The sequence below is a fragment of the Carcharhinus amblyrhynchos genome, chromosome 1 (genome assembly GCF_965287045.1).
Source record: "Carcharhinus amblyrhynchos chromosome 1, sCarAmb.v2.hapA, whole genome shotgun sequence".
Lineage (NCBI taxonomy): Eukaryota > Metazoa > Chordata > Chondrichthyes > Carcharhiniformes > Carcharhinidae > Carcharhinus > Carcharhinus amblyrhynchos.
Window position 1 is genome coordinate 164,605,481 of NC_137324.1, and position 19,209 is coordinate 164,624,689.

Below are 19,209 nucleotides of genomic sequence, written 5' to 3' on the forward strand. Positions count from 1 at the left end.
CTTGAATAGTGTCCTCTTCACCTTCCCACTGACTGGACAGGATCATAGAAACCCTACGGTGCAGAAAGAGGCCATTTGGCCCATCGAGTTTTCACCGATCACAATCCCACCCAGGCCCTACCCCCTTATCCCTGTACATTTACACACTAATCCCTCAAACCCACACATCTCAGGACTCATAGGAGCAATTTTTTAGCATGGCCAATCAATCTAACCCGCACATCTTTGGACTGTGGGAAGAAACCGGAGCACCCGGAGGAAACCCATGCCGACACGGGGAGAATGTGCGAACTCCACACAGACAATGACCCAAGCCAGGAATCGAACCCAGGTCCCTGGAGCTGTGAAGCAGCAGTGCTAACCACTGTGCTACCGTGCTGCCTGGATGTTACGGCCTTACTCAGGCAGGACTGGAAATTCCCACCCGAGGTCAGCGGAGATTTCCGTTGTCGGACCCTCGCCCACTCCTGGAGTGGGATTTGAACCCAGAGCGTTGTGACTGAGAGACAACAGTGCTCCCAACAGAATTACCATCAATCATCTTAACCCCTTTCAACCAGTGCACAAATAATAAAGATCACAGATTTCACTAATTTAATCTGTGCTCCTGCGAATCTGGTTTTCAAGAACTGATGGTTTAATTTTGTACAAAGAAATTCAAAGCAAGAATCCTGTCTGGAAGCGACTTCCATCAGTATGAGAAACAACATGGTAAAATATAGCAACTTATATTCTTAACAAAACTTCTAAAGTTTCTTTATTACTGTCACAAGTAGGCTTACATTAACACTGCAATGAAGTTACTGTGAAAATCACTGAGTCGCCACACTCCGGCCCCTGGTTGGGTACACCGAGGGAGAATTTAGCATGGCTAATCCACCCTAACCAGCACGTCTTTGGAATGTGGGAGGAAACCGGAGGAAATATGCAGACTCCACACAGATCGTGACCCATGCTAGGAATCAAACCCAGCTCCCTGAAGCTGTGGGGCAGCAGTTCTGTGCCACCCCAACTTTTAGAGTGAAATCATTCTATTGAGCACGTTGTATTCCTGTTGGTAATATGAGAGAGCTTCAATGTGGTGATATTCTGTCAAGGCAGACACCAGCCTACATTTCTCACATGAAGGACATAATTGAGAGAGTGTTGAGGAGATTCACAAAAACGTTGCCAGGGCTAGAGAAGTGTAGCTATGAGGAGAGAATGGGTAGGTTGTTGTTATTTTCTTTGTAACAAAAAAAGGCTGAGGGGTGACTGGATAGAGGTGTACAAGATTATGAGGGAAAAAGGTAGAGTGGTCAGGATAAAATTGTTTAAAATTGGTGGAGAGTTTCAGAGCCAGGGGACATAGAATCAAGACAACTGGAAGTAAGTGCAGAGGGGACATGAGGAAGAACTTTTTTTATGCAGAGGGTGGTGGGTGCCTGGGTTTTGTTGCCTGAGTTGATGGTGGAAGCAAAGGCCCTAAACTCTTTTAATAAGTATCTGGATCTGCACCTTAAGTGCTGTAAGGTACAGGGCTATCGGCTGGGTGCAGGAAGGTGGGATCAGAAAGGGCACCTGGGTGTCCTCGGGCTGGCATGGACAAGGTGGGCAGAATGGCCTCTTTCTGTGCTGTAACTTTATGAAAAATGAACTATAGGATGGATTAGCTCACCTAGTGTTCTTTCTTGCTTTGGATTAGATTGAATCCAGTCACAGGAGATGGATTAAAATAACATTTTTGTAAACAATAAATGAGTAATTTCAGACCTGGGTTGTAGTTTATTTTTGATACAGTACAGGATTAACTCAAGGACATGACAGATGGTAGGTGTACTACACTTGGGAGGAACATGCAACTTTGGCTCCCTGGTTCCCAAAGCTGTCCACTATTGGGATTTTCCTCACATTGTGTTTGGATTTTGTGTGAATAATTGATGAAGACTGAACACTAAGAGAAGTCAACAACTCCATTATCATTATATGAAGTGATTACCAGCATGGTGGAAGGCATATCCTCCATTCCTATGAGGTTTACCTCGAGCATCAAAATGGAACTAAAATGTTACTAGAAATATGCAAAATCTGCAGAACATTAATGTTGTTAACAGCAATGGGTATGCCAAGCATGCCAATTTAGAAACTACTAAAGGTTGATTCAACTTTCCAAAAAGTAATTGACAAATCAAAAACACTACTGTCAATGGCGTCATGTCACAAGCTTTGTAACATTATAGGCAGGTGTATGTAACATCACTTCATTTGTACAGACCAATGTAAAACTCTATTTGAATTTTCAGTGGACTCGCCAAAGCATCACCGACAAAATAATCTCTAAGCTGCTCCCCTTCCCCCATCCAGTCCACACCACCATAGTTTTCAATAGTTTAGGGTGCCCAGGAGTGGCATAGTGGCACAGTGGTTATCACTGCTGCCTCACAGCGCCAGGAACCCAGGTTCAGTTCCAGCCTCGGGTCACTGTCTGTGTGGAGTTTGCACATCCTCCCCATTTCTGCGTGGGTTTTCTCCGGGTGCTCCAGTTTCCTCCCAAAGATATGCAGGTTAGGTTAATTGGCCATGCTAAATTGACCCTAGTGTCAGGGAGATTAGCAAGGTAAATGTGCGGGGTTATGGGAATAGGGCCCTGGATGGGATTGTGATAGGTACAGACTCACTGGGCCAAATGGCCTCCTTTTGTACTGTAGAGGTCCTATTCTATAAATTTAGGTATTGGTCTCTGTTATGCCTCCCAGTTCATTTTCCTCTCCACTGCCTTTTCAAATCTGAAACTCTTTTACCTCTTCAGTGGGGCTAAGCTGATATTCTTCAACCAACCTTCCTGATCAACCTGCCTGATGAACCCAATCAAGACCAGTTAGCTCATGTTGGCAGTCTTTATTCACCCAGTTCATGCCAGTAATCTTCCTCCTCACTCCCACTGTATAATGTTGGCAACCCTCTTGCCCCATTAATGCAACATCCATTTTCCCACTTCTCTCAAAGTAACTTCTGTCCTCTTCTCCATGTAAACACCACTCTCAGATTAGAATTTTACACTCCTTCCCGCCGCCGCCCCCCCCCCCAATCTGGCACCAGGGTTTAAAATGGTCTGGGGTGCTGGAAAGGGCTGTGCCCATAAACTACCTGCCCCTGCTGGGGGTTGAGCTAGGCAGCACAGCCCATCCACACTGGGGTCAATTGAGTCCCCTGAGTGATCAGTTAATAGTTGCTGGTATGCCTTGGGGGGGGGGTGCTGATCTGCGGGATTGGTATGTGTCCCACCTGGTTAGGCACCATGCCCCTCAGGGAGCACCCCCAACCAGAAAGGTCTGTCTCTCTTTGAATACCCTTTCCTAGCTTCTCAATTGCACTACACTATCTATGTGAAGGGTCTGCCTGACCGTCCCAGGCGAGACCACACTATTGCTGATTATAGATCTTTGGCATGGTCTGTTCCTGATGGCATTGCTGGAACGGAAAAGCTCTAAGCCCTTTGATTGCCAGCTGCTTTTGGAGGTGGGGCATTATGGCTCCCAGGGTGGTCTCACCCCAGACTTTCCAGTCAGTGCAGGGGGCCACCATCTCCCTGGCTTCAGTTTCTACCCATTTTTCCATCCACTTCACAAATAGCCACTTAGCTCTCCTTCAATTCTACTTACATTTGTCTTCTCCCTTTTTAACATCCATACATTTTCCCATCTTTCTATCCATTAGTTCCCTTTCCCCTGCCCCTGTCTAGTCCTACCTGAGCCTAATTATCAATACACTAGAACAGGGCTATGCTTTTTCTGAAGTAAAACAGGAAAAACAAAGCAGACTGCTCAATACCATTGAGAGAAAATGGTGTTCATCTCAGCGCTAATGGTTAGAATGGTATCCTCCCAATACTATTGGTGGCAGCTCCCACTCTTCCAAAGTTCCTACCTACAGTCTACGGAGAATGCAATCTCTGCTATCAGTATCTAGAGTGGCATTGAGGCGAGGTACAGATACAACTTCTACAGATGCACCATAGAAAGCATTCTTTCCAGTTGTATCACAGCTTGTTATGGTTTCTGCTCTGTCCAAGTATGCAATAAACTATAAAGGGTCATGAATGAAGCCCAATCCATCACACAAACCAGTCTCCCATCCATTGACACTGTCTACACTTCCGCTGCCTCGGAAAAGCAGCCAGCATAATCAAGGACCCCCATGCACCCTGAACATATTCTCTTCTACCTTCTTCCATTGGGAAAAAGATGCAAAAGTCTGAGGACACGTACCAACCAACTTAAAAACAGTTTCTCCCCTGCTGCCATCAGACTTTTGAATGGACCTACCTCGCATTAAGTTGATCTTTCTCTGCACCCTAGCTATGACTGTAACACTACATTCTGCACTCTCTCCTACCCTTCCCTGTGTACGGTATGTTTAGTCTGTTTAGTGCTTAAGAAACAATACTTTTCACCACACACTAATACTTGCGACAATAATAAATAAATCAAATATGGGGGACTTATATTAGCTAGAATACTTCAGGAAGTCTAGACTGGAGGGGAAAGGCTGCATCATCAGGCTCCTGAAACAATGACAATCAACATGAAAAGCTAATAATTAGCATGCATGAAAATTCCTTGAGAAAAGAAATACTCTTCCGTGATCCTTTCCAATCACCTTTGCTGCTTACTTATTCTAGCATGGTTTAGAAGTGATGACAAAGTGATTGGATCGAATGATTATAAGGGAAGGGAACTTGACAGCTTAGTCAGGACAAGTGATTAACAGTATAATAAACCTATCTTCATAGTTATTAATATGTTCAGCACTGAATTGAATGTGCCATTTATCAGCTCATCATTCATTTTACAGATGGCACTTTGTAGAGGCTCGCCTGACCTGAAAAGGGTACATGTTATATTTGATGACATTTGCAAAGATTACAGCAATGAAACAATGACTTCAGGGAAGAAGTGAATAATACAACAAAGAATCAAGGAGAAATATGAAATGAAAGCATCAAAGAATATGGCCAGGTGAATTGTAGCCGAGGGGAGTGGGTACAGGGATCATGATACATGTGACTTAACCCCATTTTTGGGAGCAACTGCCTTGTATTAGAATCCTTGGTGTCAAGTACTCTAGCACGTGCAACACAACATTCGGTACATTTCAGCAACTCTGGAAACCATCAAACACTTCTACAATCACTAGAAAGGCCAGTTGAAATCAATCAGTAAATAGTTTCTAAGAAGTTTATTATCCCATTAAGTATTATGGGCTGGGGGTGTCTTTCTGCTCATGAAGGTGTTAGCTGGAGAATGGAAGCTCCAACACACATTGCCAGTCTCAAAACAGTGTTACAGACTGATTGACATCACAACATCCTGATGCCCAGACTGGAGGGGATGGCCTTGTGGTATTATCCCTGGATTATTAATCCAGAAACTCAGCTAATGTTTGGGTACCTGAGTTCAAATTCTCTGTGGGTTTTCTCTGGGTGCTCCGGTTTCCTCCCATAGTCCGAAGATGTGCAGATTAGGTGGATTGGCCATGTTAAATTGCCCCTTAGTGTCAGAGGGACTAGCTAGAGTAAATATATAAGGTTATGGGGCTTGGACCTGGGTGGGATTGTGGTTGGTGCAGACTTGATGGACTGAATGGACTGCACTGTAGGATTCTATGATTTCAGATTTTAAAATGCCCTGTTTCAGAGTATGAACATCTACCAATTTCATAAAATGCAGCAATATAACTTACAGCAGGGTATTATTCAATCAAAATTATTACATTTTGCTGTCTGTTAACTCACATTTGGAACAAAGGCAGGAGGGAGATTCTTCTCCAGAACAGCATCCCAGTTCACATCAACCAAGTACGGAGAATTCTGGATGTCCTTCAGACTCGATAGCCGACACTCAGGATCTTTAACAAGAAGCTGGTGTGAAATAAAATAATTGCATTTTAATATAACGTGGATAAAAGAAACGGTGCCACGGTTCTTAGAAATACCTAGTCAAATAAGAAAGTGTCAAAAATAAAAAAATGTTGCTGCATACTAATAGGTATGGTAGTGTGATGATTATGTTATTTCAATAGCAGCTTGCTCCAAGCCAGAAAAAGTGAGTTCAAATCCCACCCAGTCCACTGGGGATTTTGAACTCTCTTTAACTGGCTGCAATACAAGCTGCCCTCCTGACTGCAACATCCTTGATACCTTTTTTCTAAGTGTTGGATCCATTCATTCATTTGAAGAGATGAAAGGACAGCACTGGTACAAGTTTTAAAATGGTTTTCTTTTATTGAAGATAATTTAAAAGATTAACATGACAGAAGTGAAAATAAAGACTTGGAGACTGTCTTCTAAGCCAGTCTCTCTAATCTAAGATAAAAGCAAATTACTGCGGATGCTAGAAATTGAAACCAAAAGAGAAAATGTTGAAAAATCTCAGCAAGTCTGGCAGCATCTGTAAGGAGAGAAAAGAGCTGATGTTATGAATCCAGATGGCGCTTTGACAAAGGGTCACATGAACTTGAAACTCAGCTCTTTTTTCTCCTTACAGATGCTGCCAGACTTGCTGAGATTTTCCAGCATTTTCTCTTTTAGTCTCTAATCTAAGAACTGAAATGGACTGAACACAAAAAGTCAAAAATGTGTTTCAACTCTTATCTCATTATTGTAAGTGTTTTTCACAGGCTGTTTCCATCTAGAAAAACAATCCTTGCAACTGCTATTATGCTGTTCATAAGATATAGGAGCAAAATAAGGCCAATTGGCCCATCGAGTCTGCCCCGCCATTCGATCATGGCTGATATGGTCCTCATCCCTATTTTCCTGCCTTCTTCCCATCACCCTACAATCCATTACCAATAAAAAATCTGTCTAATTCCTGCTAAATTTACTCTCTGTCCTAGCATCCACCATACTTTGGAATAGCGAATTCCACAGATTCACAATGCTTTGGGAGAAGTAGTTTCTTCTCTGTTTTAAATTTGCTACCCCTGATCCTAAGACTATGACCTCTTGTCCTAGGATGCCCAACCAGGGGAAGCATCAATTCCATGTCTACTTTATCCATATCTTTCATCATCTTGTATACTCTAACTTGATCTCCCCTCATTCTTCTAAATTCCAAATAGTATAGACCTAAATTGTTCAATCTCTCTTCATACGACAAACCCCTCATCTTCAGAATCAAACAGTGATTCCACTGTTTAGAAAAGGTGGACAAAAGGTGGCTAACTATAGGCCGGTTTGCTTAATTTCTGTAGTTGGGAAAATGCTTGAATCTATCATCAAGGGAGAAATAGTGAGACATCTGGATATAAATTGTCCCATGGGTAAGACGCAGCATGGGTTCATGAAGGGCAGGTCACGTTTGACTAATTTGGTGGAATTCTTTGAGAACATTACATGTGCAGTGGACAATGGGGAACCTGTGGATATGGTGTATCTGGATTTCCAGAAGGCAGTTGACAAGTGCTGCATGAAAGACTGCTACATAAGATAAAGGGGCACGTGTTATGGGGAATGTATTAGCATGGATAGAGGATTGATTAACTAACAAAGCAAAGATCGGGAGTAAATGGGTGTTTCTCTGATTGGCAATCAGTGACTAGTGGTACTCAAGGATTGGTCTTTGAACCACTGGCACCTTTGGGTGCAGGGGGTGGGGGGGGTTAGGAGTTGCTGCCACCTTGCAACAGTGAATGGCGAGGAGAGTTGATGGTTTTGGCTATAATTGGGGGAGTGGGTGGCTGGGTGTGGTGATTGCTATAGTCCCCAACTGGGGCCAATCAGCATTAGCAGGGGAGGGGAGTGCTGGTTTTCAGCCATAAAGGTGGAGAAACAGTGACAGGTTTCTGAGCTCAGAGCACAGAAATCTGCACATGCGCAATTGCACCCTCTGCTGCTGTTAGCCCACTTTCGGCTGATTTTGACCCTACCCAGTTCCCCTGCTGGCAAATTTCAAGGTTTGCCTCTTTTTTGACAGTTAGGTAAGATTAGATTTTAAAGTCATCCAAAAAAACATTGCATGATTTTCACCCACTTTTACGTTAGTTTGGTGGTATTGTAGATGGAGCATTGCTGGAACGGTACGATGACAGGTTTTCTATCTGCAGCAAATCAGTGATCTATTTAGGTTTTTATACAACAATCCAACAGCTTCATGGTTATTTTAAAACTGATACCAACTGTTATTATAATTACTGGTATGATAGGAATATCCGATGCTTCCACGTAATCTGCTGATTTTTCAGGAAATGAAACTTATTGCAGAAAACTTTGTGTTGCATTGTTTGTTCCACAGCTCAGAAACACTTAAAAAGAGTCCAACAGCGAGCAAGCTACACATTTGTGTTAAACAGAAAAAGATCCACCAACACTTTCTCAGGGCGAGTAAGAATCACCAGTGAATGTTATCCCTGCTAATCTCATACAAGAATTCAAGTGAATTATACTGATTTGTATAGAACAAAATTATTTCTGATTGACAAATAACTTAAATATATAGTGTTCAATTCTGGTTGCCACATGAACAGAAGGATTTGGAGGCTTTGGAGATGGTACAGAAAAGATTTACCAGGATGATGCCTGGTATGGAGGGCATTAGCTATGAGGAGAGGTTGGAGAAACTTGGTTTGTTCTCACCGGAATGATGGAAGTTGAGGGGTGACCTAATAGAAGTCTATAAGATTATGAGGGGCATGGACAGAGTGGGTAGTCAGAAGCTTTTTCCCAGGGTGGAAGAGTCAACTACTAGGGGGCACAGGCTTAAGGTGCGAGGAGCAAGTTTAAAGGAGATGTATGAAGCAGGTTTTTTTTTAACACAGAGGGTAGTGGGTGCCTGGAACTCGCTGCCGGGGGAGATAGTGGAAGCAGATACAATAGTGACTTTTAAGGGGCATCTGGACAAATACATGAATAGGATGGGAATAGAGGGATATAGTCCCTGGAAGGGTAGGGGGTTTTATCTCAGTCGGGCAGCATGGTGCAGGCTTGGAGAGATGAAGGTCCTGTTCCTGTGCTGTAATTTTCTTTGCTCTTTGTTCTTTTGTTCCTGACCTGCCTGGAATCTGTGGGAGCTTTTCAAGTCAGACCGGAGCTGAAATCCAGCAGGGGACTGTACTGTTGTGATGGGATTCCAGTGGCAGACATTTGTAAGGCCTAATTTCTCTGGGAGCCTCAGCTACTGAACTTCTGTGATCAATTGGAAAGATGACAAGCAGGATTCCAACAGGATTGAGGCAGTAAGGTTTGGCACTCCGTGGAATTCACTACCACAGAAAATAGTTGAGGCCAAAATATTGATTGTTTTCAAGAAGTGGCTAGATATAGCTCTTGGGGTGAAGAGGATCAAACAACATGGGGGGCGGTGGGATCAGGCTATTGATTTGGATGATCAACTATGATCATAATGAATGGTGGAGCAAGTTTGGAGAACCAAATGGCCTCCTCTAGCTCCTATTTTCTATTTTTCTGTGTTTGAAGGACCCGGTTTCTGCTGAATGGCCTGGGTTAAAATTTGTTTTGGAATACAGAAAGATTTCACACAGTATTTCTCTTTCGGTTGCTGTAACAGTGAAGCGTGTCCAGATTGATTTTTCTTGGCTAAAAATACCTTGGTGCCAGTTGTAAAAATCTACGCCGTGACCTTTTCTTTTCATTCTTTTACCTTTTTCACTAATGCCACCAAGCCTTTGGACCATGTGGAGGAACAGTGCACTTTCTCCGTACTAATCATCAGCAGTATTTCTTCCACTGAAGTATTGGAGTGGATGTCATATGGTCTCTGTGAGGTAAAGTACAAGAGAATTACTTCGCACTTACCTTGTGTGCTTTGTTTAAACTGGACCGTAAGTGTCAGCAACCGGTAAAGGCTTTTTTCCCCCATATCAGTAAAGAGTTATAACAAAATATGAATAGTCATCAATAAAGTGAATGAATTAGCAAACATCACAAGTTAAAACATGGAAATTTGCTGGCCATCGCAAGTCCAAAATGCTGTTGTATATTTTGGACTGAAGGGTTACGCATCTGAAACACGAAGGCTCTTTCTTTTCCCCAGCATTTTCAATAACTTCTATTTCTATTTAGTAAGGGTGGCACAGTGGTTAGCAATGCTGCCTCACAGCGCCAGGGACCCGGGTTTGATTACCAGCTTGGCTCACTGTCTGTGCAGAGGCTGTAATTCTCTCCGTGTGTGTGTGGGTTTCCTCCAGGTATTCCAGTTTCCACCCACACTCCAAAGATGTATTACCCTGGGTCTCTGGGTTATTAATTCAGTGACAATACCGCTGTGTCGTTACCTTCCATTCATTACCCATTCTTCCCTATCTCTGTAAACGTATCCAGGCCAATAACCTTCCAAGAACTAGGTGTTCCTCCCATTCTGATCTCTTACACATTCATCACCAATGTTGCCCCACCATTGAATGTTATGTTTTTAAACCATCCTGATCCAAAACTGCAGAATTTCTTCCCAGATCCACTCTGTCAATCCACCTCTCTCTCTACTTTCCCTCTCTATAAAATTTATCTCTTTGATCAAGTTTTAAGTCACACCTACTAAGGTTTGGTGAAAATTTGTGTTTGATTACACTTTTATGAAGTGTATTGGGACATCCTCCTGCCTTCAAAGTTATGTATGAATGGGAGCCGTCTTTCCTGCTGTATATCGCTTTCCAAACAGTGTGAGTTGGTTTCATCTTATCGTTACCTGTGACAGTAGATCAGTTTGAAATGTTATTCTGTGAAGTGGGATCAAGAGTTATTCCCCCCGCCCCATAATGGTTCTGACTCCGCTGCTGAAATATACGGAAAGCAGCTTTGACTGGGAAAGGCCAAGTGGGATCCCTGTACCTTCAGCTCACTGGGAAGGCACGTCCGCCACAGCAGTCCTTCAGGGAATCTAACAGAGATGGGCTTATTCTTATTCTGCTCATTACTTTGCTGATTTTTTGCTTTATTTTGCTACACTGGTGCCATTAGAAGAATATTATTGAACTCCTGAACTTATGTAATTTAAGTAGGGGATTTTCTCCACTATTGTAAGAGAAACAATGCTCCCACTCATAATATTAAGTACAGGAGTACAGTTCTGTGCATGAATATGCAAATCTCTGGTGTTGATCTGCTGAGCACAGATCCAAAAATTTAACTTGGGTCTATTGACTTGAGCTTTGCATTACACAGATATCAGTCGCAGAATTGTAATTGCTGCTTTATCATATTCTAATCTAAGTTTGTGGTTCCTCATGATTACTTATTATCTTCCTTCAGTATTTGCCATTCCAAGCCCAGCTGCGCTTCACATTCTTAATGAATATTCTTGGAAGATTCATGTCTTCTGCGCGCTTGATAAACCATCTTACACTTGGTTCTTTAAATTCCGCCCTTTTCACTTCTTATCAACAAATCTTCTTCCCCTTGCTGCTTGAATACTAACCCCCTCCCCCCCCCCCAACCTAATCTCTACACTTGTTATCCTGCCTTGCTGATAGCAGTTCCGTTTCTCTGCTCACCTCTCATCTTCAATTCTCCTCCTTCAAGGATCTTCTTCAGTGAAATCCCCCCCAAGTCACTTCCCACAGTTCTTTTGTTCGTTAGAGCCTGTCAAGCTGATCAGCCTTAACACAAGCAGCGGCTCATCTACCTACTGAACTTCTCAAAGCACAAGCAATGACGGGAATCAGAAGGGTATAAAACAGTTCAGACCAGTATTCTTATTTTTACTGTTCTTATTTTCCCCTTCTGGGCCAGCCGTTTGTGTTTACAATCGGCGCCAGCAAAGCACTGAGGGAATATTTTATTTATATCCTTCATTTACTTTCTGTGCTTTGAGTTTTTTTTTCCCTTTTCCTCCTCCACAGAGCACTAATGAGGGTGTCAGTCTAGTGGGTCACCAGCCCAGTCTGCAGCAGCCAGGCAAGATCACAAGCAATCCATATTTCCTCTGTTGCTCGCTCTCTGAAAGTTGTTTTACTTCACTCTATCCAACGATGCCAGTACTCATGGGTTCCCCACGATATAGGTTCAGTGAAAGTAAACATTGGAAGAGCTGTAAAGTTGTTGAATTGTTATCTTCCAGTTTACACTCTTCCAAGTTGAAACGGCCCCCTGCAAGTCTATCCGGTTTAGCCACACAGATAGGGTGTTATCTCTGGCTCAAGTAGTGGATAATTGGCCAGGGTTTTCATTTCATTATGTGTTGACTGCTGCCTGAAGTGTGTGGCAATGCAAAAGGTGGGTGATGGCAAGGTTAGGCTCATGCAATCAAACAGTAATCACTGCCTAGGATAACATATAAAAAATGGACTGTTGGATAAGGTGCTGAAGATATTATCGCTAGATAATTAATCCACAAATTTAGCTATTGCTCTGGGGATCTGGGTTCAAATCCCGCCACAGCAGATTGTGGAATTTGAATTCAATGAAAAATAACTGGAATTAAGAATTTACTGATGACCATTAAACCATTGTTGAAAAATTCCATCTGGTTTACTGATGTCCTTCAGGAAAGGAAATCTGCCGTCCTTACATGGTCTGGCCTACACGTGACTTCAGGGCCACAGCATATGTGTTTGACCCTCAGTGCCCTCTGAAATGGCCTAGCAAGCCATTCAGTTTCAAGGGCAACTAGGGATGGGCAATAAATGCTGGCGGGCCAGCGACACCCATGTCCCACAAATGAATTAAAAAAAGTAAGGTAAAATAGTCCCAGATGACCATAGGCTGCTCTGAGGGGGGAAAGAGATGGTGATTTAACATGAGGATTCCCACAGCTTAGGTGCGGGGCAAGATCAAGAAGGAGGGTCTTCATGGATAATCTCAGTCGGGAGGGTAACTGAACCCACACAGTTGGCATTGCTCTGTATTGCTAACCAGCTATCCAGCTAAACTGACCTCATGTCAGTGGATGCTCTAGTGAGTGCAACCCTTTCCCAAGAAAGACTTAATGCCCTCAGGAGGAGAAAACAATCAGAGACGGAAACAAAAATCAGCGATTAAGCACGGTGATTTGTTAAATCCTTAGAAGTATCTGCAGATGAGCTAAGCTTGGAGTGAGTTCCTTAAATATTATGGCAGAGATGTGCCACATTATCTCCCCTGGAGGGAAGATAAACAAGAGCTGGAACTGCAAGGGCACGTTCTTGCAGATGGAATGCAGCGTTGCATGATAATTATTTTGTTAAACTGAACCAATCCCAAGTATTGCTTTTCATTACTTTGAACTTTGCATGCAAGCTGTGTCCTCGCCAAACTAAAACATAGCTTAATAAATTAGTCCTGCTGTACACAACATGCTTTTGATATCTTTTACTCACAGTAATTAAAAAATTATCTCCACAGACGCACTGGCATTAATGAAGAATGAAAGTTGAAGCCAACTTACCGGTAATAGATTGTGACTTCTGAGCAGTGAACCACAATTGTTTAGAATAGTGGAAATATGAACGTGGAGATGTCAGCTGTAGAATGTATAAAATTGGTTTGTCATTCTATTCACAGCAGAAGTGAAATGCAAGAAAATGCTGTGAATAGAACGACAAAACAAAGTGAAGCAAGCATTGGCTTTAAAATAAGGCAAGCAATATTATTGAAGATATATTAATATCTGGTTGTGAGTGCGATCAAGATATCAACATCTTTCAACATCATTAATAGGTACAGCATGCTGCACTGGATGTGAGAATCACTGGCTAAGCTAACATTTATTGCTTAACTCTATTTGCCCTTCAGAAGGTAATGCTGAGCAGCCTTCTTTAACCACTACAGTTACTATGGTGCAGATACATCTCCAATGCTATCAGGGAGGCAGTTCCAGGATTTTGAACCAGCAACAGTGAAGGAACAGCGGGCAATGCATTTCGAAGTCAGGATGGCGAGTGACTTGGAAGTTAACATGCAGTTGGTGGTGTTCCCGTAAGCTGTTGTCCTTGCCCTTCGAGGTAATGGAGGTTGTGTGTTTGGAAGGTTCAGTTGTAGGTGAGTTGCTGCAATGTATCTTGTAGATGGTGCACACAATTGCTACTGTTTGGCAATGGCGAAGGAAGTAAATCTCTAAGGCGAGAGATTAGGCATCAGTCAAGTAGGATGTTTTGTCTAGTATGGTGTTGAGTTTATTGACTGTTGTTGAAGCTATACTCATCCAGACAAGTGGAAAGTATTCCATCGTATTCCTGACTTGTGCCTAGGACAAGGGGAACAGACTTGGGGATATAAGGAGGGGAATGACTCATCTCAGAATTCCCAGCCTCTAACCTGTCCTTGTAGCCACATGGCTGGTCCAGTTCAACTGGTCAATGGTAACCCTCCCAGAATTTTGATAGGTGGAATTGAGTAATGGTAATGCCATTGAATAGCAAGAAGAGATGGTTAGGTTCTCTCTTGTTGGAGATAATCATTGCCTGGCACTTGCGTGGTGCGAATGTTACTTGCCACTTATCAGCCCAAACTTGAATGTTGTCCAAGTTTTGTTGCTTGTGGGCATAAACTGTTTCAGTATCTGAGGAATTGTAAATGGTACTGAACACTTCACTAACTTCAGTGAATGTCCCCAATTCTGACATGTCGCCATTCTGTCTCCAATTCTGGTGGAGAGAAGATCATTGATGAAGCAGCTGAAGATAGTTGGAGGAGGACGGTTCCTTGAGGAACTTTTGCAGTGATGTCCTGGATCTAAGATAGTTGGCCTCCAACAGCCAGAACCAACTTCCTTTGTACTTGGTATGGCTATTGGAGAGATTTTCCTCGTGATTCCAATTTTGCTTTGACTCCTTGACGCCAAACTTTGCCAAATGCTGTTGTGATTTCCAAGGGTAGTCATTCTCCCCTTCCCATTACTATTCAACTGTTTTGTCAATATTTGATCAAGTAATGAGTTCAGAAGCTGAATGGCCCTGGCGAAATCTAAACCTGAGCATTAATGAGTGGATTGTCGTTGAGTACGTGCCACCTGATCACACAGTGGATAACAGCTTCCATCATTTTGTTGATGAATGAGTATGAATTAATAGATGAGTAATTGATCGGGTTAGGTTGTGCCTGCTTTTTGTGGACGAGGTAACTCTTCCAATATACCACATCAGCTATTTGTAAATGACTTGTGATTTAACTAGATAAGTCCATCTAAATGTCTGCAAAGAGGCTCTTCCTTCCTTCAAGTGATAGGATGCTAGTTCTCAATCTGCAATATTTCTACTAACACATGTGCACTATTGAACTTCTTCCATTAAAATTCCTGCTAATTGGTTTTGGAAATAATTAATTATAACAATTGCAGTTTGTGCTAGTTATGAACGTAAGATAGTTATCAAAATAATTTCAGAACATTGCATTCAGACAAGAGTGGGGATGGACCATTTATCAGACAACAACCATCTTCTTGTCTCTTGTACTTAAATGAAAAGCTGGAGAGGTGATGGCCTAGTGGTGTTATCGTGAGACTATTAATCCAGAAACCCAGGTTTGAATCCCACCACAACAGATGTAGAATTTGAATTCAATAAAAAATTCTGGAATTATGAATCTCCTGATGACCATGAAACCATTGGCAATTGCCACTTCACTAATGTTCTTTAGGGAAAGAAATCTGCCATTCTTACCTGACCTGGCCTACATGTGACACCAGAGCCACAGCAATGTGGTTGACTCTTAACTGTCATTTGAAGTTCAGGTGCGTTGGCCTTGCTAAATTCTCCCTCTGTACCCAAACAGGTGCCGGAGTGTGGTGACTAGGGGATTTTCACAGTAACTTCATTGCAGTGTTAATGTAAACCTACTTGTGACTAATAAATGAATTTTACTTTAAAAAAATGGTCTAGCAAACCACTCAGTTCAGAGATAAATGGGGATGGGCAATGAATGCAGGCCAGCCAGTGATGAAGATATGTGATGCCGATGTCCCACAAATGGATAATAAAAAAAATTCCTGTTTGTGAGTTTATCATATTTATGACTCCATACAGCACATTCTATGGTTTGGGTAGCATCTTTTGTGAATAATGATATCATACTCAACGTCATACTAGAAAATATTTGTGATGAGTTTTGGGCATGTTTTTGTATCAAAGAATAGAATCTATTGAATCCCCTTAGTGCAGAAGGAGGCCATTCGGCCCATTAAGTGTGCACTGACCACAATCCCATCCAGGCCCAACTCCCATAAACCCACATATTTACCCTTCCATCCCCTTTCACTAAGGTCAATTTAGCATTGCCAATCAACCTAACCCGTGCACCTTTGGACTGTGGGAGGAAACTGGAGCACCCAGAGGAAACCCACGCAGACACGGGGAGAACGTGCAAATTTCACACAGATAGTGGCGCAAGGCCGGAATCGAACTCTGGCACTGTGGGGCAGCAGTGCTAACCGCTGTGCCACCTTTCACACCAAAACACGGTGTCCAAACGCGAACTCAGGGAGGACAGAAACTGCCACCCCCATGGAGTGGAAGGGCAAAAACTCGCTTGATCCTGTTTTTCAATATGAATACAGAGCATGGAAGTGGGGCCTCACAATCCCTCTGATCTTTTGGGTTTTGTGTAAAATTAAATTCAAAATGGTCATAGAAAAAAGAAAAGCATAATGTAAAATGTACATTCTTCGGCTCTTAGTTAACAATTCATTCAATGTTACTTCCTTACTGAAAGTCATCAGTAGGGGAGATTACCTGAAATCTTGCATGACCAAAAAAAAAATCTGAATTGTACATCTTACCCAGCCCCGCAGTAGTTCATAAGATGTAATGCCCAGTGACCACCAGTCTACAGGGTAGGAATAGCCAGGGCCACCTTCCAAAAAGGCCTGAAAAAGCTCAGGAGCTAAAGAGAAGCAAGAAGGAGAAAGAATCAACCGACACACAATATTAACCAGTGACCATAAAGCTCTATGGCAAACTCATACTGTTGAAATGAGTTATGGTCCACTATTCCTCTTAAGGAATGCTCATTTAATCACTAAAAAGTGTTTTTGAAATAACTTCTGAGAGGCAGGTGTCCCTTCACCATTTGTTTATAATAGTTTGGAATATTCAAGCAGGTATAGAGAGTTTACCCCGAATATCAGTGAAACTGCACCTCACATGTCTCTGTAGAGCTCCAGTTTTAGGAAGCCTAAACAGGCCTCAATTAGGGACCTCATATTCCAACAGGTCTAACTCATGGACCTTGTTGAAGTCATTACAGCTTTGTTACTGAGCAAAAAAACACAATGTAGTAATAAGCTATTTCTGTATTGTTGAGATTTCACTTATTCATTCATTTTAGACTAATTTATTTCATCATCATCATTAATCTATTCACTATTAATAATTTATTTTGCATTGATTAATATTGGTTTTGGTGAGAGGATGAAATAAAACAGCCAACTTTAACCCCACCCACATCTTCAGGCTCTTCTGCCGGTATGAACGTTCTGCTGCCCCGTCTGACGTTGCAGTCTCAGTCCGTCTGCCGCTCTGCTGAGGAACTGGTGGAAAGGCAGAAATTGAACTGGAAAAGCACCATGTAAATCTAAAGAGACATCAACTCGACTTGAGAGAATGGATTGGGATTGGGGTTGAATCCACTCTGAAGAGGAGAATCAAGCCTTCCGTACCCTCATGCATGGATTTTCTGGTAAGTGTCACAGGATAGAGATGGGCCTGTTCTCGTTGGAGTTTAGAAGGCTGAGGGCAGATTTTATAGAGATGTGTAAGATAATGACAGGGCTAGACAGGGTAGAAGCAGAGAGATTATTTCCACTTAGAATGGAAACAAGAACTAGAGGGCACAGCCTGAAAAGAAGGGGGAGTCAATTTAGAACAGAGTTGAGGAGGAACTTCTTCTCCCAGAGGGTAGTGAATCTTTGGAATTCTCTGCCCATTGAAGCAGTGAAGGCTACCTTGTTAAATGTGTTTAAGTCACAGATGGATAGATTTTTGACCAAGAAGGGAATTAAGGGTTATGGAGAGCAGGTGGGTAAGTGAAACTGGACTACTATCAGATCAGCCATGATCTTATTGCATGACAGGGCAGGCTTGAGGGGCCAGATGGCCTACTCATGCTCCTATTTCTTATGTTCTTATGAGGAATGGGAATCCTAGCTGCTTTTACCGCTCCTTAACTCGGGAATGCTGAATTATTAGGCTTCTGCTGAGTTGGACAGACTCAGGATCAAACTAAGTGCTTCTTAGTCACTTGCACACAGCACAGTGACTTTGCCAACTGATGTATCAGGGAAATAGAGGGTATTCTTTTTGGAACACTCATAACATCCTCTTGAAATCAATTCTGACTCAGTTATACATGTACTGAGTGCACTGGGTCCAAAAGAAGCACCATTCCCAAGACGAATAGCTACCCGTTCATCAATCCTCATTATGAACCATCTGAAACATTCATAAATCTTAATGACAGTCATTACTTTCCAGTATATTTTGTAAGACATCCATCATTACTAACATGGACAAAGAGCAAGTTCATGCCTACACTTCATAATGGAATATTTTATACAATTATCAGGCATTTGACGGATCAGTAAAATTTTGCGGAAATTGAGACTAAATCAAAAATCTATTTAGAATGAATTTGCTCTTTCTCCAAACTGCTAGCTCGGTAAGATTTATGAGAAATTTCATCTTCAGTTGAAAGAGGTAAGTAAATCCCTTCAGTAAGGCTGCTTTATTTTTCATTTGTAAGCGAGCAAATCATCGCCCAATTTTCTTTTGGATCAACTACTGCCAACATCGTAACAGAAAGCTGCGAGCATCTGTTTAAGGAGCCGGCCAAAGTCTAATAATTCATCATAAATCATAAAGCACTTACCATCATGCAAGGTAGTTTGCTCCCTGCCAGTGAAAGCTTGGATTGTTCATCAATGCTACAGATAAATCTATGGCCTTGACAAAATACTTGCCAATATCGAGGTTGACATTGGTTGGTGTTGAACAACAGAAGGTTGTAATTACAGATCACAGGTAATCCCTGCGTGTTGTAAAGTTGCACCAAGCTTTCAGTTCTTGCTCCAGAAGTTAGTTTTATAGAAAGTTGCAGTGCAGAAAGAGGCCACTTTGCCATTGTGTCTTTGCTGGTCAGTAAATGAGTCACACAGCCTAATCCCACTTTCCAGCATTTGCTGTGTAGCTCTGCAGGTTACAATGATCGAAGTGCAAGACATCTTTCATAGAATCCTAAAGCACAGAAGGTGGCCATTCAGCCCATCAAGTCTGCACCAACCACAATCCCACCCAGGCCCTATCCCC

At 42.4% G+C, this 19,209-nt stretch overlaps 1 protein-coding gene across 1 annotated transcript in view; it reads right to left on the bottom strand.

Annotated features, from left to right (window-relative positions):
• LOC145350693 (serine/threonine-protein kinase 32B-like) overlaps nt 1–19,209 on the bottom strand; it is a 250,846-nt gene that overhangs the window by 7,215 nt on the left and 224,422 nt on the right. The window contains exons 7-9 of the mRNA XM_080199906.1: nt 16,686–16,789; nt 9,639–9,755; nt 5,774–5,899 (exon numbers count right to left, since the gene is read on the bottom strand). Coding sequence (XP_080056032.1) covers nt 5,774–5,899; nt 9,639–9,755; nt 16,686–16,789 — 347 coding nt within the window. The remainder of the gene's footprint in view (nt 1–5,773; nt 5,900–9,638; nt 9,756–16,685; nt 16,790–19,209) is intronic.